Source organism: Cryptomeria japonica, chromosome 4 (genome assembly GCF_030272615.1).
Source record: "Cryptomeria japonica chromosome 4, Sugi_1.0, whole genome shotgun sequence".
NCBI lineage: Eukaryota > Viridiplantae > Streptophyta > Pinopsida > Cupressales > Cupressaceae > Cryptomeria > Cryptomeria japonica.
In genome coordinates this window covers 741,959,807-741,982,701 of record NC_081408.1, presented here as the reverse complement: position 1 = coordinate 741,982,701, position 22,895 = coordinate 741,959,807, and the positions used below count along the sequence as shown (strand labels likewise).

At 37.2% G+C, this 22,895-nt stretch overlaps 1 protein-coding gene across 1 annotated transcript in view; it reads left to right on the top strand.

Annotated features, from left to right (window-relative positions):
- LOC131875351 (disease resistance protein RUN1-like) overlaps window positions 1–21,166 on the top strand; it is a 58,143-nt gene extending 36,977 nt beyond the window's left edge. Inside the window, exons 2-4 of the mRNA XM_059219450.1 lie at window positions 20,448–20,539; window positions 20,664–20,763; window positions 20,975–21,166. Of these exons, the coding sequence (XP_059075433.1) occupies window positions 20,448–20,539; window positions 20,664–20,763; window positions 20,975–21,166 (384 nt within the window). The remainder of the gene's footprint in view (window positions 1–20,447; window positions 20,540–20,663; window positions 20,764–20,974) is intronic.
- The last annotated feature ends 1,729 nt before the right edge of the window (window positions 21,167–22,895 follow it).

Genomic DNA, 22,895 nt, shown 5'->3' with positions numbered 1-22,895 from the left:
TTTATCAATTATAACACTTTCAAAATTATAGTCAAAATTGGTCTTGAGATTGCTTAGATTAAGGCTTCTAATTATTCAAAAATTGTTAAAATTGAAAGTTTGTGTCAAAATTGTGTTCTTACTGTCCTAAATCTGAAAAGTGTGTTTGCATTCATTCGAAATTTCAATGCTTTATTCAAATTCTTGCAATTTGTGACTTTTGAAATTAAGTGCTTAATTACAACAACTTTGATTTCCGCTTTCAAAATTGAATTTTGCGTGAAATTGAGTCAATTTTTAAATTTCAAAACTCACATTGTTGTTGGTATTCCTTCTAAAATCATAAAATTCAAAATTTCAGTTTCCCTCTCTTTTTCAAAATTCAAATTTTTGCATTTTTCGACAATCTTGGTAAGGTTCAATTTTGAGATTGCAACTTTAATTTGGCCTATCTACAGATCGTAAAATCACTCAATTTTTTCAGGTTAGCTTTAAAATCATCATACCTTTCATCCCTGCAAATTTCGAAAAAAGTTGTCGGGACCGTGTGCACTCCGAGCGCCACGGTCCCTGACATTTTTTCTGAAATTTTGGGAGACTGTCGTGATTGCATTTAACAGCTTAAATCTAGAAGATTGGCTGATTTTACTGAAAATTGCTACCTTTAAATTCAAAATTTTCTCTCCCTCTCTAGTGCATGAGTTTTACAACAATAAGCCCTACTTACACTATTCCCGTTAGACGAAGCCGTAGAATTAAGTCTTTCCGAGGTTTAATTACCAAGGAGATGGAACCTAATTTGAATAGCCTTTTTAACGAGGACATGGGTAATTCCTCTAATCCTCCTAATGATGAATAAGCTCTCCATGAGGTTTCTATAGAACACCTTTCGAAATTGGATAATCAATTTGATGATTTTCGACAATGGATGTCTCAAGAATACCCCGATAGTCAAGCTCTTCCTTTAATTGAGGGTCTAAAACGCATGCTTCAAAGTGATAAGAATGGAATTGATATTTTGCATGGTATTGCACACATTGTGGATTCGAATGTGATGCCTATAAAGAGTTGTGCTGAAACTTTAGGTTATACACAACCTCCCACTCAAGTCAATCATTCTATTCCTTTGACAACTCCTATTGCTAGCATACCTACCTTTACATCAAACATAATGGCTACTTCTATACAAGACATTCCTCCTGTGATCACTAGTCATGGGGGCAATCCTTCCTCTTCAATTAACCCTCTTCCTTCATTCAATCCAACTTCTTCATTCATTCCTTCAATGAGTGTTCCTATTACATCTCCACAAATGAACATGACGCAAGGGGGCAATTCATTCAATCATTCCATTCCTCCTTGTAGTGTTCCTCCTGTCCAATCATATCCTATGATTAATTATCATAGAGTCCCACCACCTTATTCTCTACCTTCTTTCAATAACATAACACCTCCATCTCAATCTAACACATCTAATATGAATTCTTCGACTGAAGCGACCATTAACAATCTTGCACAAACTGTCTCTTCTTTACAGCAACAAATTGCCTCTATGAATCAATCTAAGTTTAGTGTGCCCACATTTGATGTTGCGAGCCCACTTTCTCTTGACATTGTTCGAGCTATTCCCCCTAAACATGTTGAAATCCCACATTTGGAGCTTTATAATGGTAAAGGAGATCCTCTAACACATGTTAAGACTTTTCAAACAATTTGTACCGATTTTGCTTATGACCAAAGGTTGCTTGCAAAACTGTTTACTAGAACATTAAGAGACAAATCCCTACAATGGTATTGCTCGTTGCCTTCTTATTCTATTACTTCTTTCAAACAACTTGCAAATGCTTTCATTCAACAATTTCAAAACAATATAAGTCCAAAAGTTACTTTGATTGATTTAATGCATTGTAAACAAGGTGTTAAAGAAAAAGTGACTGATTTCATTGGTAGATATAAGCATTTGTATGCTCAAATTTCTTTTCCAGTGCCTGACAATGATATTCAAAGAATCTTTATTTCTAATTTACAAAAAGATATTCGAGACAAACTTCTGTTTTCTGAGTTTACTTCTTTCCAACAGTTGTGTGCAACTCTTCACAATTATCAACTGACTTTGAGTCAAATGGAACAATCACATCCTATGACTCCAAGTGATAAGGGTGATAGCAGTCAACAACCATTTGGAAAGTTTAAACCGAACAGAGATTCCATCAAATTCAATGAAAACATCATCAACAACAATGTGAATGCAGCATCAGGTGTGCCTCCTATTTCTAAATTTTTCAAGAAAGAAAGAAAGTATACTCCTTTGAATGAATCATTGCATAGTATTATGAATAAGTTATTGGAACAAAATGTGCTTACTCTTCCTCCTATAAGGCAAATTGATCCTGCAAAGATTACTTCACCTTATTTTGATAACAAAGCTTTTTGTCAATTTCATCGTCAACCTGGGCATGATACCGAAAAATGTTTTTCTTTAAAGGGTAAAATTCAAGATTTGATTGATAATAATACTATTTCTGTTTCTGGAGTGAATGATAAAGGCAACACATCTGTAGCTCCTCCTAACCAAAATCTTCAGATTTTTACTGATGCATTACCTTCTCATACCTCTAATGCGATTGAGACTAATGATTCCTCTCTCTCATCTGATGGTCTTGTGTCTATGACTCCGAATGTGATTAACTTTGTAGAGCAACAAGAAAACCCTAAAGAACCTTCCATCACATTTTATTCTAGTGAAACCATTAGAGCACCTGATGGTCCTTTATACATAGTTGCAAAAGTCAAGAATACACCTTGTCGTGGAGTACTTATTGATCCTTCGTGCATGGTTAATGTTATTACTGAAGAATTTCTTTTTACTTTGCAATTGAATCAAGTGATATATGACAAAACAGATGTGGTTGTGAAATTATTTGATACATTTTCTTCTCCTTCAATTGGTTCTATTACATTACCTATTGAAGTTCATAACAAATCCCTTGATGTGAACTTCGCTATTATTCCTTCATCCGAACAATTTCCTGTGAAGCTTGGCTATCCTTGGCTATCTTCCATGAAAGCTATTGCTTCTCCTATTCATAAGTGTTTGAAATTTCCCCATAATGGTGAAGTTGTTACTATCAATCATAGTCTCTTTAAACCAGTTGAAAGAACTTCTAGCGTTCCTATTGATTATTTTTGGCCTAAACAATTCCAATCTCTTCCTCCGCGAAGTGATCATCTTTTCAAATCTTATCAAAAATGGAAAACAGATATGATCCTATCTTTAAGTGAACCTAGAACACCTAAACTTGACATTCCTATCATTCTTGAGAAGGAAGTTCTTCCTTTGAAAGATAAAACTAATGTCTTTCCTCAAGAAGATTCCCAACCCATCCCTATGGATGTGACTTTGTCTATGCCTAATAAACCTTCTAAAAGTAGACCTATACCTCCTCGTCATGATGGACTTGGTCTCCTTCCTAAACCAAAAATTCCTCCTTTATATGGAGCAGTTCCTCCTCCGTCCTTTTATAGAGAGAAGAGACCTTCTTCTTCTCCTATTATCTAGCCTAAAAGACCACAACCTAAACACCCAAGTGATAAGGATGAGAACATTCCTCCTCCTCAATCTTCTCCACTTCCTACTAAGACTAGACGAAATTGTTCTGCACGTGAACGCCGACGAAAGCGTCATCTTAGGGCTCAAGCAACTGCTTCTCAAACTTTGCAATCTCCAAAAACACCTTCAACAAGCATTATTCCATTTTCTCCAAATCTCCTAAACATAAGATGCATGATGGTCTTGATCTTGTGCGAGTTAAAGACCCTATTTTTATAAATCTTGATGATGCTATAGATGAAAATGTTATTCATGATGAACATATTACTCTTCTTGCTTTTGATAGTGAATATGAACTTGTTGATGTTGATAACCATTTATCTAATGAATTTTCTAAAGCACTTATCCTAGCTCCTAGACAAGAACAATGTGGCTTGGAACATGAACATAGCCCTTGTTTGGATCTTGTGATAGCTCCATCTGCTGTGTTGGATGTTCCTCCTCTAGCGTGTTCCCTGCCTTCCCGAAACATTGATCAGCAAGATCGGGGGGTAGATGACGTGCTAGACTAGTTACATTAGCATAGCAGCTTCTCTCCTCCTCTCTTTTGTTACTTCTTCTATATGTTATTCTCATTCTTCTATTTGTTGTCCTTGGTGTTGTCTACTTGAGGACGATGCAAAGCATTGAGATCTCTTTTGGTCTCTCTCATGTTGACTCAAAAGACACATGTGTTCCCTTCTTCTAGGTGACCTTCCTTGATTGGGGAATGAAGAACAATTATGCATACATACATATGATATATATACATGAATTATCATATAGCATACTGACCTTGAGGAAAGCGAAGTCACCTCGTACTTTGTGTTTTGTGTCTATTATCCTTGGGTTTATCTCACACTTGGGGGTTAAATCTTTGTGATAACGTGCTCCTTTCCTTTCTCATTTCTTATGTGTATCACTACCTTAAAGCAATCACCCCCGTTGAGGTGTGTGCGATCTCTTTAACGTAGGGGGGCATACACCCTGTCTATCCTTTCAGGATACTTGAAAATTTTTTGGCGAACTTAGCTTTGCCTTGAAAATTTTTGGTATTTCTTTTGCATGACTCATAGTGAGGGAACCTTGCTACTGACAGTCATGGTTCTCCCTCGTGATCTTCCCTTTTACTTTGTCAATCAAAGTCATAAGATCCCTAGTCCACTGGGGGCTTGGTGTGTCTTGCCTCCTTGACGTGGTGAAAGTCTTTCAATTTTGTTTCCTTGTACTTTACCGGAAGTATGAGCATACATACTCCCGCTAAAGTGGGGGCTAAATGTAGCGTCCTAAAATTGTGACACTTGCAATTTCGACTGCATTTCAGTCTTCACGATGGCGACACAACACGCAACCTGAATGGAGACCCCGAAACCTGATTATGACACTGAAAATTGCATTTTCTTGCACCCTGGCCTGAACCTCCTTTGCACCCTGCTATCCCGGGAGGTGGGACCAGAGTGCCTAGCGCCCTGGTCCTTCAGGACTAGGGCGCCCAGCACCCTGGTCCCCCAGGACCATGGCGCCCAACGCCCTGGTCCTTGGCCCTATTTTGGGCCCAGTTTCCTATGGGGCTTCGGGTCCTTTTGTTTGCAAATTGGAAAATAAACTTTCCTGGTCGGCCTAAGGTCAGGAAAATCAGTCTTTTAACCCTAATTGGTAAGTATATAAACTACATTTTCCTCTTTCATTCGATATGATGGAAAAGGCATGGAAACTATACTCAAACATTCAAGCATTCAAGCATTCAAGCATTCCTTCTAAGTCTCCATTCAAGGCTAAGTGTTGCATTCAAGACAAGGATTCAACCATTGAAAAGGAGATCACTTACTACATGCTACATACTACAACATACAATATACAACATACAACAAACAACAACATCTATACCTTCACACATAAGGATACAAACATCCGTACAACAAGGTATTAGTACTTGTTTTACATTACAGACATTTACATTTACAACAATTTCTCATTTCTTGGTTAATTCCAAAACCAGGGTTTGACCTAAAGGCAAACCCCTAATCCCTAACCCCCCAATCATCTTCGCTTTTCTCTGTGTAGGTTGCAGGTACGCAGCTGAAATTGAAGATCTGGAATCCTTGTGCAGAGACGAACAGATCCCCCTTCGTTTCACGGATTTTTCGGAGGACCGTGGCGTCGGGCGCCATCGTCCCGTCAACTTTTGCTCAAATTTGCAAGACAGCGCCGTATCAACATTTTACTACTAATTCCAGGTCCACAGCTTCATCCTATATCCCTATCTCAGTTTATAAGCGAATCTTTGTCACTTTCTATGCATTACTAGCCTAATCATTCTATGCACATTCTTTACAAAAGAGGGTAGCCTTCTTGTCTTGACCCTTGAAACTCATTTAGCATCCAATCTTGCCTTGTGTGGGATTGGATCTTGTGGGTTTCAACCCCTCTTTTGAATGTAAAGTATCTCCCTTAAGTGAAAACCATCAACCCTAGCAACCTCCCTTCTCTCTCCTCGGAGTTGGAAGAGGGGAGAGCAACTAGGGTTCGATCGATTTTCCGCTTTACATGATCCTATCTCTAAGTGAACCTAGAACACCCAAACTTGATATTCCTATCATTCTTGAGAAGGAAGTTCTTCCTTTGAAAGATAAAACTAATGTCTTTCCTCAAGAAGATTCCCAACCCATTCCTATGGATGTGACTATGTCTATGTCTAATAAACTTTCTAAAAGTAGACCTATACCTCCTCGTCATGATGGACTTGGTCTCCTTCCTAAACCAAATATTCCTCCTTTATATGGAGCAGTCCCTCCTCCTTCCTCTTATAAAGAGAAGAGACCTTCCTCTTCTCCTATTATCCAACCTAAGAGACCACAACCTAAACACCCAAGTGATAAGGATGAGAACATTCCTCCTCCTCAATCTTCTCAACTTCCTACTAAGACTAGACAAAATCATTCTGCGCGTGAACGCCGATGAAAGCGTCATCTTAGAGCTCGTGTAGCTACTTCTCAAACTTTGCAATCCCCAAAAACACCTTCAGCTAGTATTATTCCATTTTCTCCTCAGCCGAAAATTGAGCCAAAATCTCCTAAGCATAAGATGCATGATGGTTTTGATCCTGTATGAGTTAAAGATCCTATTTTTATAAATCTCGATGATGATATAGATGAAAATGTTATTCATGATGAAAATGTTACTCCTCTTTCTTCTGATAGTGAATATGAATATGTTGATGTTGATAACCATTTATCTAACGAATTTTCTAAAGCACTTATCGTAGCTCCTAGACAAGAACAACATGGCTTGGAACAAGAACACAACCCTTGTTTGGATCTTGTGATAGCTCCATCTGCTGTGTTGGATGTTCCTCCTCTAGCGTGTTTCCTGCCTTCTCAAAATATTGATCAGCAAGATCGGGGGGTAGATGACATGCTAGACTAGTTTCATTAACATAGTAGACTCTCTTCTCCTCTCTTGATTTCTTTTGTTACTTCTTCTATGTGTTATTCTCATTCTTCTATTTGTTGTCCTTAGTGTTGTCTACTTGAGGACGATGCAAAGCATTGAGATCTCTTTTGGTCTCTCTCATGTTGACTCAAAAGACACATGTGTTCCCTTCTTCTAGGTGACCTTCCTTGATTGAGGAATGAAGAACAATTATGCATACATACATATGATATACATGAATTATCATACAGCATACTGACCCCGAGGAAAGTGAACTCACCTCATGATTTGTGTTTTGTGTCTATTATCCTTGGGTTTATCTCACACTTGGGGGCTAAATCTTTGTGATAATGTGCTCCTTTCCCTTCTCATTTCTTATGTGTATCACTACCTTAAAGAAATCACCCCCGATGAGGTGTGTGCAATCGCTTTAATGTAGGGGGGCATACACTCCGTCCATATCTCTTCAGGATACTTGAAAATTTCTTGACGAACTTAGCTTTGCCTTGAAAATTTTTGATATCTTTCTTGCATGACTCATAGTGAGGGAACCTTACTACTGACAGTCATGGTTCTCCCTCGTGATCTTCCCTTTTACTTTGTCAATCGAAGTCGTAAGATCCTTAGTCCACTGGGGGCTTGGTGTATCTTGCCTCCTTGACGTGGTGAAAATCTTTCAATGTTGTTTCCTTGTACTTTACCGGAAGTATGGGCATACACTTATACTCTCGCTAAAGTGGGGGCTAAATGTAGCATCCTAAAATTGCAACACTTGCAATTTCAACTGTATTTGGGTCTTCACGATGGTGACGCAACACTGAACCTGAATGGAGACCCTGAAACCTATTTGCGACATCAAAAACTACATATTTCTGCATCGTGGCTTGATCCTTCCTTGCACCCTGCTGTCCCGGGAGGTGGGACCATGGCACCCAATGCCCTGATCCTTCAAGACCATGGTGCCCAACACCCTAGTCCCCCAGGACAATGGCGCTGGGCGCCATGGTCCCTGGCCCTATTTTGGGCCCGGTCTCTTTTTGGGCATCGGGTCTTCAAGTTTGCAATTTGGAAAATAATGTTTCTAGGTCAGCCTAAGGTCGGAAAAATCAGTCTTCTAACCCTAATTGACAAGTATACAAACTAAATTTCCCCTCTTAGAAAGGGTAGATGGTAAGAGGAAAAACATATGCATACAAGAGGCGGAAGCGATATTCAAACATTCAAGCATTCAGACATTCAAGCATTCCTTCATTCTAAGTCTCCATTCAAGGCTAAGTGTTGCATTCAAGACAAGGATTCAACCATTGAAGAGGAGATCACATACAACATACAACATACAACAATATTACACCTTCACATGTAAGAATACAAACATTCTTACAACAAGGTACCAGTACTTGATCACATTACAAACATTTACATTTACAGCATTCTCATTTCTTGGTTAATTCCAAAACTGGGGTTTGACCTAAAGGCAAACCCCTAATCCCTAACCCCCCAATCGTCCTCTCTTTTCTATGTGTAGGTTGCAGGTACGCGGCTGTAATTGAAGATCTGGAATCCTTGTGCAGAGACGAACAAATCCCCCTTCGTTTCGCAGATTTTTCGGAGGACCGTGTGCACTCCGGGAGCCATTGTCCCATCAACTTTCACTCAAACTTGTAGGACAGCATCGTCTAGACATTTTACTGCTAATTTCAGGTCCGTAGCTTCATACCATATCCCTATCTCCATTTATAAGCGAATCTTTCTTACTTTACATGCATTCCTAGTTCAATCCTTCTATCTACATTCTTTACAAAAGAGGGTATCCTTGCTGTCTCAACCCTTGAAACTCATTTAGAATTCAATCTTGCATTGTGTGGGATTGGATCTTGTGAGTTTCAACCCCTCTTTTGAATGTAAAGTCTCTCCTAAGTGAAAACCATCAATCCTAGTGACCTCCTTTCTCCTTGGAGTGGGGGGAACACCTAGGGTTCAATTTTCCGCTTTACACTATGATTTACCAACCTCCTCAAACCATATTAATTTTGATTTATATACTTTTAACATAAATAAGTTGAACCATTGGAATTGAAAAATCATTGTTTAATCTTAATCATCCACATGTCACCATTTAAAATATCCTCAAAACACTCGAAAGGGTATTCAAGACTTTGTGGGATCTTTATCGTCCATTGGGAACTCTACCAACAATTCTTGTTACCTTGGATGCATTCAATTGCTTCAATAATCAGTCATTCCAATCTATCAAAGATACGATAGGTACTAGGTACTTGTTCCTTTTGTCAGGGTACCTATCCCGCTAGGAACCATTCCAAATTGTCACTAGTTCTCATTCCATTAAGAACTATTTCATTTTTCACAATTATAAGTTTTCATCATGGTTTCCTTTTGTCAGGGGTTCCTACTTTGGTGGGAAATATGAACCATTCCAATTTTTTATTTAGGTTCCCACCTAAATAGGAACTATTTTGACTGTTAAAAAATTAATTTATTTTTCTTTAATCCATTTTCTTGAGGGTTCCTACCTTGATGAGAATTTTTCACTTTTATTGGGAGTTCCTACTCTATTAGGAACTATTCAAAGCTTTCAAAATGTTTGAAGAAATATAAAATATTTTAAGAGGAACAAGAACTCATTGATGTGAAGAAATGGGACAAGAACTTGTCAATGATTCTCAATATTCCGAGAATACTCGAACCTTTTATTTGTTACTAAATAGGACTAAAAATCTTATTTCTCTTTAACTTAGTCAAATTTCTTAGATTTCCACCAAAATTGAACCATAGATACCCATTTGAGTCTTCAATGAGTTAAATTCCTTACTTAACCAAAATTAATCTAAAAATGATTCTTGAAACCAATCACCATAACCAACTATAGCACAACAAAAATAAAGAAAAACTAAAAATGAAAATAGAAATAATTTTGGTTAATACAAGATCACCTATGAACCTAAATGCTACTACATCACTACATAATACTAGACATTTCTCAAATAGTGGGGGTTCTATGTATGTCCATGTAAAAACTAAGGACCTATGGACATATGCGAAGAGCGTGTTTTGGTACTTGAAAGGAACTGCAAAGTATCATTTAACTTATCTAAAATATAGAGTTTATCTAAAAAATGCAATGTGGTGAGTTTTAGATGCTACATTATAGTATACATATTGTTGTAATGCAATGATATTGTGGTACTTACCATAAGTGAATTGAAAAATAATTCACAACTATATATTCAAAATGGTTTATTTTTCCACACATGAATGATAATTTAGAAGCACCTTCTATAGAGATAGAGTTCATGGGCATAATATGAGAATAGGATAATATTTTCAAAGATGACATGGGGTGTTGTAAGTAGTTGAAAGTGATGTTATGTTTGTATGTGATGTCATAAGCTTGGAGTTGGTATTCATGGCTATGCAAGTAAATAAAAGCTCAACAACAATGTTAATTATGTACAAATTGATTCATAGTGTACAATGATAATTATTCATACACAATTATTATACACATGGAGATATAATGCTTGGTGATATTGTTGGCATTGCATGAAGATTGCATTGATGAAGTATAGTATTGTCATTGATGTCAATAGTAACCGGTAATGAAGATGTATTACAATTGGTAATGATGCAGTAAAGTAACCGGTAGTAAAGTAGTGAAGGCAACCGATAGTATTATTGAAGCAAAGGGATCAACGGGTAACCCTAACCAGTTGATAAGCAGAACCCTAACCGATGGAGCTTGGAGAATCGGTTGTGATGATCTATGACCAAATGATGATCGGAGACGAAGATGCCACATATACATGTTACATGTGATGAATTTTGAAGTGGGTTTGGTGTGTAGAGATAACTATTTATCTTGGGAATGATCAATTGCATAGTATGAAGTGACAAACGTGTGATGAGATACAAGATCCAATGTGTGGTGATCCAGGAGCGGTTGAAGTTGTCTAGAACAATGTGTAGTTAATTTCTATGTAATCTAACAGTCAAGATTAAAATGATATGTTTGTAATCTCTATGAGATTTGTAGGGTTTGCGTTGTGTTATCGACCTATTGTATTTATTTTTAAGGTCGATGAGTTGTTTGTAATTGTGTTGGAAAATTTGGTTAAGTGTGATTGTTGTCAAACAAGAAGGTGTGTCTACAAAATGTTGTGAAGGCAGATATGAGCAAAAATGGATCTGATTAAACAAGCAAGTACTATTACCAGATCAGCAAAGAACCTGTTGTTCTCTAACCATTACAATAGTTAAATCCCTTAACTGGGTAAGCTTTAACATGCTTTTTGCTAAAATCCTCTAAAAAGGTGATCCATTAGCTTGGATTTGAAATTCTCCATCAAGGTTACCTCTAACATGGTATTACCTTTAACAAGGTATTGTAGTCAATCCCTTAACCGAGTGGACCTTAATCGGATCTGTTCTTAACAGGACATTATTGTAAAAGCTTCTAACAAGGCTTGGCTCCTAACATGGAAAAATTCAAAAGAGTTCATAATACTTGTGGGTATTCATCCCCACCATGGTTTTTCCCATTTGGGTTTCCACATGAAAAATCATTGTCAAGTGGTGAATGATTTTGTGGATGTGTTTTTGATATGGTTGATTTGAATGACTAGTAAATTTGCATAGATATATTTGGATGACCAGAAATGATCTGAAACATATTTTTACTAGTATTAGTGAAGTGGTTTAAGGATTTGTCAAATAATATTTAAGTTTCAAGATCTGTTGCATTATGTCACTGAGTATTAGGTCAATTAGTAAAGTTTGATAGTGCAGTTGCAGTTTTTGATACAGTGACTAAACCGGTTAGTTTAGTGATTGGATTCTGAGTTGAAAGTTTGTTTAGTGAAAGTTTAGTTTATTTTCTATCTATTAATTCACCCCCCCTCCTCTCAGTAGTTGACCAGATCCTTATTATTTCATCATATTATCAGATATCTATGGTATGCTAACATTATTTAATATGGTAAAAATATTATTGTGTGGCTCTTGAGATTCCACATGTTGGTTAGATAGTTAAATGATTGGAATTTCACGTGTATTTTCATAATTGTCAGCTTGTGAAGGTGCCACAATATGATATAACAACTAGTAAATGATGACATCTATAAGGGGGAAAGATGTTGGGTTGTTGATTGTGATGAAGAGGGGGAATGCTACCAAAATCACATCAACATTGGAGGTGAAGTATGTTGGGCTGTTGATTGTGATGAAGAGAGGGAAAGTTAACAGAATCACATCAACACCTAAGGTGAAGTATGGGCAGGCCACCAGTATGTTGTGTGGGTTTGAAACTATAGGACTCCCATTGGATAAAGATGAAGTCACCATTTGAAGAGATGAATGACAGTGAATGTACCCAACTAGTTCACATGTGCCTGTTTGAAGACATGCTGCTCAAACAGGGATGTCACATTGGTACATTGCAGGATGCAGATGAAAAGGATCCACTCCCACAGGTAAGTGGAGCTTATCTCCTATTATGCATGAATGCATCATAGTTTTCAGAGATAAGATAGAAGTGTTAAAGTGAGGAGATTGAAGGCTCACACTGGATGAGCTAGTGAAACACTAAATTGCCTTAGGTGAATGTGATCAGGGATGTGTACCGGATCAGCCAGGTAGTCATGATGACTTGTCGGTATAGAGAAGGAAGGATGTGTTTGTCACTTTGACAAACTTATTGATAGGAGAACTAGTCTATAGATGAAGAAGGCAAGTTTATGCAGAAGTAGACAAATGGAGATTGGTGAAGACTGATGGCATGATGTCATCAAGGTGTCTACCAGTAAGTATGTCCACTGGTAATGTTGACAAAGTATAGATGCAGAAGGCTCCCACCTGATGAAGATGTGCATGAGGTAGGTTGGCATGTGTGTTGACCAGTTTAGGTGCTCCATTGGATGAGAAGTAAAGTGAAAGGTTGAAGGGAGACCGATTAGGGTATAATCAGTAGGGTCTGTGAATCAGTAGATGAGCCCAGGTGTATGGTTAGTCGGTGATCCTATCCAAACCAACATAACCAACCTAGAAAAGATGGATGCTGAAAAAGGGGCCACATGGAGGTGAAGTGACATACATGCACAGGTCAGTGTGATGTGTCAGTGAGGTCATTGGTGACTTGTCCAACATTTAATGGTGACTGCGAAGCTTGAAGAAGTATGGTAGAGGATTACGGCTCAAGATCAAGGAAACATCAGAGATCTAGTATAGACTGATCTTGCAGATCGAATAGAATGAAGGAAACTATATCACACACGTGATCAATTAGACAAAAGGTCAAAAATCATGCTACGAATGATAAAAAGAGAGAAGATGTGGTTCATAAGGTAAACAACTAGGCGATGCTCATTGACTGAGTGTTGAACATCGATCAAGGACATGATATCAAATTGGATATTATATGTCACAATGATCAAAGATCAGATTGAATGCAGATTCAGTGCATGGCAGAAACCCTGATGTGCAAATGTTCAAACTCACATTTAGGCAAAAAAATCTGGCTATAAGAGTGTGAGCCAAAGATGTAGTTGTTGCTACTGCATGTGAGAGAAAATCAGTAAAATTCTCAAAGAAAATCAGAGAAGAGACTGAGTGTGAGTGAGAAATGGGTTGAAGAGTTCAACCAGAAATAGTGAGGTAACCGGTAGCCGACCATTGATTCTGAGAGAGAGGAGTACACTAGTGGTGACTGAACCGATAGAGAAGGGTTATAGAAGATTGCAGAGAACCATCGGGAATCAGATAGTGGACATCTAACTAAGTTATCAAGACCAATGATGGATAGTAGCAGTGTGACAAAGAGAAGAACCGATAGAGAAGAAGAAGAGGTCAAACTAGCAAGGGTGCAACAAAGAGTGGATTGTAGCAAGAGATAAGGTTGCAACAGAGAAAAGGTGAATAGAGAACCGACATAGATCTATAGAGAGGAGAACTGGTGGAGAGACATACATGAGAGTTACAAATTTCTTTTGTAACAAGAAGATAACTTTTGTATTCAAAATATGATTTTGTAATCAATGAGTTGGAGCTTGGTGTAGGGGTTGGTGCTCCTTGGGTTGGTGCCCTAAATGTTGTAACCGAATGCTTCATTGTGAGGCTGGATTGGAGCAGTAGCCTCCAACAACATTTCTCACTGAGGATTTTCCCATATTGGGTTTTCCTCATACATATAGTGTTATGTGGTGTCCCTTTTATGTGTGGTTGCATTTGTGTCATCCTCCCATCTAACTGGTATGTCTTCTTTATGTTAGATCTGTTAACCGATATACATACATAGGCTAGAAAAGGGTTAAGTTTAGAAATCACTAATTCACCCCCCTCTCAGTGAAATCTTGTGTTCAACACCATGCCCTTGGAGCTTTCTTTAACCCATATAAATCTGTATGAAGCTTTCTCACCATGTCCTTGTCTTTAGTCAATGCAAACCCATCCAGTTGTTCAATGTAAACCTCTTCTTTTATAATTACATTAAAAAATGTAGACTTCACATCCATTTAGTAAACCTTGAATCCTTTAAATGCTAAAAATGCAACTATAATTCTTACTCCTTCAAGTCTAGCAACCGGTGCAAAGGTTTCTCCATAATTCTCACCTTCTTCTTGTTCATATCCTTTGCAAACTAGTCTATCCTTGTTCCTAACCACTTCACCATCTTCATTCAGTTTGTTTCTGAACACCCACTTAGTACCAATCACATTTTTATCAATTGGTCTGGGGACAAGTCACCAAGTGTTGTTCTTCTCTATTTGATCAAGGTCTTCCTCCATAGCCTTTATCCAATCATCATCCTTGAGAGCTTCCCTCACCATCTTAGGTTCAACTATGGAAATAAGACAAGCAATTTCTCTAATATTTCTTCTTGTTTGTACTTCAACATTCTTATCTCCAATTATCTAATCTTCAAAGGGATTCAACTTTACATATCTAGGTATAATTGGTTCCAGTATAAAAGTCTCTTCTACTTCTTCATCTACTAGTTCAACAACATTTTGCACATTGTTTTGCTCAACATCATTTTGAACTTCCGGTTCAATAATCACTAGCCTCTGTTCATCTACTACATTAGACTTGCTGGTATCATCAGATTTATCATAATACTCATCAACTTTTACATTAATACTTTCCACAATCTTCTTGGTTCTTTTGTTAAAGCACTTAAATGCTTTTCTCTTAGTTGAATAACCAAGAAAATTTCCTTCATCACTCTTAGGATCAAACTTACCTGTATACTCATCTCTCTTTATTTAACACCTGTTGCCAAAGACTTTGAAATAACTAGCATTAGGAGTATGACCATACAATAACTTATAGGGAGTTTTTTCATTACCTTTCTTGACCAATACTTGGTTCAATGTGTATATAGCAGTGCTGACTGCTTCTCTCAAGAATATTTTAGGTACATCTATTTGTATCAACATTGTTCTTGCTACTTCAACTATGTTCCAACTCCTCCTTTCTGCAATCCCATTCTGTTGTGATGTCCTTGGTGCAGATAGTTGTCTCTTGATTCCATTCTCATCACATTATTTCATAAATTCAACTGATGTGAATTCTCCACCCCGGTCAGATCTTAGGCACTTTAGGTTCTTACCGGTTTCTTTCTCCACTAAGGCTTTGAATGCCTTAAACTTGTCGAAAGATTCTAACTTCTCCTTCAAAAATGTACCCCACATCATTCTTGAATAATCATCAGTAAATATCATGAAATTATTATCACCTTGAAAAATCCTAGTCCTCATAGGACCACATAAATCAATGTGCACCAAATCTAAAATATTTTCAGAAGAAAATGATTTTCTCTTAAAAGAGGAAGTAGGCATCTTACCCAACTGACACTCTTTACAAATCACATTGTTTGGTTTGACTAATTGTGGCATACCTCTAACCATACTTGACTTGATGACCTTAACCAAATTATCAAAATTTACATGACAAAATCTTCTATGCCATAACCAATAGTCCTCAACTTTTGCAACCAAACAATTGTTAACATTAGTGTTCAAATGAAATAAGTTACCTTTTGTTTGTTTACCAGTAGCAATCAATTCTTCTTTGCTTCCTAAAATCCTGTACACTCCATTCTTAAACTCAAGATGATAACCTTTATCATTTAGCTGACCAACACTCAACAAGTTATGCTTCAATCCTTCAACCCAATACACATCATCAACATTACTTTTACCATTTAATGAAATTGAACCTTTACCCTTTACCAAGCACAATGAATTATTGCCAAATCTCACTACTCCACCATCAAATTCTTCAAGTGAGATGAACTTGTTCTTGTCACCAGTCATGTAATGTGAGCAACCATTATCAATGACCCACTCATCACTACTGTCAATATGAGACACTAAAGCTTTCTTGTCAGAGAGATCTTCCTTAACTGCTAAAAAAATAATTTCATCATTATCTTCATCCTCTGATTCCTCATCAGTAACAGCTTCATCCATTGCAACATAACACTGTTTCTTACCTTTTCCTTTATACTTCTTGAACTTTTCTTTATGATCACTGTTAGGACAATTGGCAACAATATGTCCTATTCTATTACATGAGAAGAACTTAAGAGGAAGCTTGCCTTTGTACTTACCGGTGCCTCTAGGAAGTATTTTTGCCAATAAAGCCTCGAATTCCATCAAGTTATGTTCATCGTCCATACCTTCATTACCACCACCATGATGACATGACCTGCATTCATGGTTATGATAGACATCCTTTCCTTTTCTTACTGGTGCATTAGATACTAATTCTTTGAAAGCATATTCTTCTTTAAGTACACTATTGTCAAAGCTATTCAATTCAAAACTAGTAAGCTTGCCTATCAAAGAATCAATTGTAACTTTATCTTTGCTTACTGACCTCAATTCTTGGATAGTAGATACTCTAATAGCATAAGCGGGTAGTAAGGTTCTAAGCGTTTTACTCACCATCATGTCTTCAGCAATGGTTCCACCAACACTTTTGATTCCTCAAACCACTTCTTTTATCCTTTGTCCATACTGTGTGATGTTCTCACCTTCCATCATCCTGATGTCATCAAACTTGCCTCTTAGGCTTTCTTCTTTATCTCTTTGCACATGCTCATCTCCACCATAAATCAACTACAACTTTTCCCAAACTTCATAAGTAGTTTTCAAACTATGGACATCAATATACTCAGAATTAGAAAGAGTACTTACAATAGCTTTTAATTCTTGAACATTTTCCTACTGCTCCTTAAGTTGATCTGCAGTTAGAGTACTAGTAGGTGTGTACCGATTAACAACATGCTCCCAGAACTATGGCCCCATTCCTTTGATGTAGATATTCATTCTGTCTCTCTAGATTTTGTAGTTATCCTTTGTGAACTTAGGATCCTCCTTCATCATCTCGAATCTTTACCTCAAGTGGTTAAGATTTTGCACAAAGAAGACCTGGTGCTCTGATACGAATTATTATTATGAGGATTTGGTTATTACTGAGAGGGGGGGGGGGAATCAGTAATAACATAAATCTGCAATACTTCAAAACACTAGTATCAGTAACTACTCAAACAATCCTTTAAGTTGATTTACCAAACCATTCACTTAAGTGTTCATCAATATGCATACAAAGTAAAAATATCAAATGCACAACAACAATCCATCCATCACATGAACACAAAGATTTTTCACGTGGAAACCCAAATGGGAAAACCCACAGTGGAAATTAGCACCCACAAAATATTTGCACTCTTTTGGAATGCATTCGGTTAAAGGCCTAGCCCAGTTAAAAGCTTTACAATATGTCCAATTAAGAGTAGACCCTATTAGGAGTCACCCAGTGAAAGGATTTAGCCTTAGCTCTGTTAAGAGCTCTACCCTGTTAGGAGTAACCTTGCCAGAGGATTTTAAACTCAAACTAATGAGCCACCTGGTGAAGGGATTTATAAATAAGACCTACTAGGATCTACCTAGTTAGGGATTTCAAACTACTGTAATTGTTAGGGAATAACAAGGCAACTGATTTGATCACAACACCTCCTTACTTGCTAGTACAAATCCTTTTAAGCACAACTCTACTTCACACAGACAAACACTTTAATCTGGTTTGGCACACTCTTCTTCTAAAACCACCCACACAAAATCTTTTCTCCAACTAGACCTAAAAACACTTTCCAACTATGTCGGTTACAAAACCCTAGCTACATTCAAAATACATTGAATTTACATTTAGTGCGGAAAAACAATCCGCCAAAATACATTACAAATCATTACAACAATTTTTTAGACAATTTCCACCATTGAATGATCACCACACATCACTGCACATCGATTTGATAAGCAATCAAATCCTTGTCACATTCTGCTAAACACTTTGTTGTTTCTCAAGAAATCTGATCCTTGTACATGCTCAAACACCATCTTATCATTACACACAGATTCTGACATGTCATCACTAAGTTATGAACATGATAAGATCCATTGCCAAACCATAAATCATTACCGTTCAAAGATTCGTTACCGGTATACATTCTTCTTCATAGAGTTCATGACAGTCAATCATAACTCACTCAATATACTGATTCTACTGATGCGGTTTGGAACATAGGTGCATGTTCCTATCTTCAACACTCCTATAAAACCGCAACATCTAAATCCTCACCAATCATCTGTACCGATCACATGATCATTGCACTGTTCCTGTTTACCTTGATGTCAACCGGTTCCACTACCAGTTAGGCTTTACCGGTAGGTCTAGATGACTTAGATGACTAAAAAAACAAGGTCACCATCAATGACAACACAAATAAAGTCATCAAACATCCTATCACATCATCAAACCAACAATCTCCCCTTTGACAATATCAATGACAACATATACTTGATCACAGATCATCTTCTCATTTCGTCATCATCTCCATCAGTTATGCCAACAAGAATAACAAGTCTTAATTCTAGAAGTCGCCATGTCATCACGTTCTTTTCAATTCCTTTCTTGAAGTCATCCATTTCTTTATCTTCATTTTTTGTTTGAAGATCAACCTTTAAAGAATAGCATCCAAATTTTTACAATGGCATCAAAATGTTTATAAACCAAAATCCATTTTTGAAACAATTTCACATGCAAATGAAAGACCTAAATGCATGAAATATGCCATGTTTCAGCTTTTGTGGAGGTATTATTTTATTAGTCCAAGTAAAATAGAACCCTCACCACTTGTCTCCAGCTAGATTGACAACTTTTTGCATGCAGGACTTTAATGGATTTGTATTCTTGGTGTTTAGTATTTTAGAAGAACATTTATTTTACATATGATTCTCTTCTATTATAAATATCTCTTGGCATAAAATATATGTAAAATATGCTGAAGGATATTTATAATATCTAAGAGAATCATCTGTAAAATAAATGTTCTTCTAAAATACTAAACACCAAGAATACAAATCCATTAAAGTTCTGCATGCAAAAAACTCTCAATCTAGCTGGAGACAAGTGGTGAGGGTTCTATTTTACTTGAAGTAATAAAATAACACCTCCACAAAAGCTGAAACATGGCATATTTCATGCATTTACCTGTCATTTGCAAGTCAAATTGTTTCAAAAATAGATTTTTGTTTACAGACATTTGATGTCATTGTAGATGCCTCTCAGCATCTCAGCATAAAGATGCCTCTCAGCATAATTAGCACACTTCCCTTGTCTCATCTTTCGCTATTTTCTTTAAAGAGTGATTTATAACTTACAATGTGGTTAAGACCTTACTCCTTAGAGTTAAAACTATAACTCATTGTTTGTTATTAACTGGAGTGACAACAAGTTAACCATATTGAAGCGTTGAAAGACAAAGAGCAAACAGGGAAGCCTCGGTCCCCACATAATACTCAGTTCTTTCCAAGAATTCATGGAATCTCCTTTATGTGAAGTTGACATTAGCTGTGATGGTCATGGACCACTTCTGTCCTGCACTTTTTAATTTAATAAAGAAAATGTTGGGTTGCAATGCCTTTCAAGTTCCACTTTACTTTAATGCAATCATATATTCCTTGTTAACTCTTATCCATCTCTTTCTTAAGAGGATCTACTTTAATAAAAGTAACACAAAGGAAGCTTTGCATTGCACTAAATACTAGAAAGCAGAATCCCAAATTTTACAAATTCTGTACGTTTCCAAGAGAAAGATGCAAGGCAGACCCACTTTTTCTCATTAATAATGAAGATTTAGGCTAAGTGTTATACATCGTCCAACAAGCATGGCTTCCTATGAAGTTGCAGTGTGGGTTTTAATCTTCTTTATGTGAGTTGTTCTCAGTGGAGTGGCCTTTGTTGCAGGAGAATAGAACAGAAAGAGAGAAAAGCATCAGACACTAAAATTATGGGTTGAACATAAAGAAACCCTATGCAGCATAGCCATTCTCAAGCCCCACATCTTCACTTTCCTCTGCTTCTCCTTCAGGCCCAAATGCCCTCCAATGATGTCCGCAGGATAAAAGAAGCAGAGCTCTACAGAGAGATTGCTGCCACATACTGGGACTTTGTTGTTGACATGTATTAGCAAAGTTTGCTTGATGACAATTTTTTTTCTAGCAAAATTTTGGAGAAGTGGCAAAAGTATAGAAATGTGATGGAGGCCATAGATATTGCAAACCTTTTATGGTGGGGGGTTTGATAGGCTGCATGGGGAATATTATCTGGAGGCCAATAGGCTTGGGAGGGATATATTGATTGAAGAGATATGGTTAAATAAGACTCATTGTGATGGAGGAGGGCTGGTAAAGTGAGGTGGAAGGAATGGAGAAGAAATGTGTGTGAATAGGTGAAGGGTGTGAGAGAGAAGTTGAAAAGAAGACCTTTTGAGATGCATATTGAAATTGGGGAGTATTCTTTGAGTGTACATGTGTGAAGAATTCGTGGAATTATGGTTGAGCCAACAAGCTTTGAATGGTTTTATCTTTAGCTTCAGACTCACATATTCACTTTCAGGTACCTGGTCTCTCAAGCAGCAAGAGACTTGGTGGAATGAAAGGAAGATTAGGCATATTATCAAAGTCTATAGGCAATAAATATTTAGATAGTTTGAAGGAAAACAGTAGGTGTTGGTATGATGCGGCCTGTAACAGTGTCCAACAGGCCACATCCATGGCATCTGACATGACGGCTCATGTGGCCATCTAAATTTCCTCATCTTTAACCCCATCTTTGTTGTTTGCCAACTGCTCACAAAGCTGTCTGTCTCTTATCCAGCCTTATTATTCATCCATGAATCTGCTTGTCATGTTGACCATGCAAGAAGAACACTAGGAAAGGTAATTGAGTTTAGCTTCAAACCAGTCAGTTGCATTTGTCTGAAAAAGCTTTAGAGACTTCAAATTTCCCATTCTGTGCATATCCAGCAATCACTGCTTTCCACGAAACAGTATTTCTCTTTGGCATTTTCTGAAATAGGTCTGTTGCCTTATCAACATACCCATTTTGTGCCTAACCAGCAACCATCATGCTCCAAGCAACAATGTCCCATTGAGGTATCTCCTCATAAAGCTTTCGATCCCCTTCTAAGACTCCATTATGTACACATCCTCCCATGAGTGTGTTCCATGTGAAAAAGTTTCTCTCTGACATTTTACCAAACATCTTGCACGCATCATCGATACACTGAAGATTGTCAAACAGGGTTGTCCTTTTACTTTTGCTTCTGTTTTACTGTTTCAAGGGAGTAATACTTTTTCAAATTGCTTTATACTCTCCATTATTGATAGAATTTCAAAAACTAGATTTAGTGTGTCCACCATGAACATGACAATGTCAAATTACAGGTGTGACATTTGAGCCATATATACCTTTGGTTTTTTAAACTTATTTTATTTTCTACTTTTGAATATGATCATTGCTTGGATGCTACAATTGTTGCACATTCTTCTATTAAGTCATTGATTTTAATGTCATGCACAACGGTTGAAGTAGACGGGTTTTTGTCTTTACAAAGAATATTAAACTTGATGTCGCTATAGTTGTCATATAATGATGTCGGAGCATCCCGGTGGACTTGTTCCCCTCATCCTAAATTTTGAATTTGGTTTAATGTTGGATTTCAGTTTCTTGTTTGGTGTTTTCCTTTGCAGGTGGGGGTTACATTTTTCTTATCTTGGATTGTTCCAGATTTGTAACGGCTAAAACTTTTTTTAGTGTATTTCATGAAGTGGATGTTGTGTGGCAGGGGTGGATTATTTAATCTGTTGTGCGCCTAATTTTGGTGGTTGTCAGAAGGGAAATGCATCAATAAGGCAACACATAATCCAGTAAGGAGATTTTTTGGATTGAAAAGGCAGCTCATATGTTTGAAGGAAGCAGCGATAGTGTAAGAGGAAAACAAAGGGAGGCTTTTATTTTGTTGGGGAATATATTTTGTTTTGAATCCTCACTGCAGTGGAAGCTTCATATTGGGGAAGTAGCATAGGAATTATTTAATAGAGAGAGTTGATTCATGGAACAGAGAGATGTTGTTCCTTAGAGAGAGTGTGTGACAAATTCCAAATCAATGGGATCAACAAATCATTCTGTAACTTATTGTGTGTGTGAAGGTATCCTTCTTATGTTGTATCTTTGTTAAAATATTCAAAGTAATTGATTTTATTTTGGTTTGGCTGCAATCCATCTTCATTTGATAAGACTTAGAGAGGTTTTGTTTTGCGTTAAGTAGCATCAAAGTAGGTTCATTGTGCTAAGAAGAAGACCTACAAGCAACATGGCTCAAAGAGGATGGGGTCGAAGAAGAAGAAGAACCAGAGGTGAGATGCCTGAGCTTCTATAGGCAATTAGAGGTCTTAATGCATGAATGGATGCCATGGAAATGGCTCAAAGAAGAGGAGTCTGCACAGAGGAGATAAGTGACAATGAAGAAGAACAA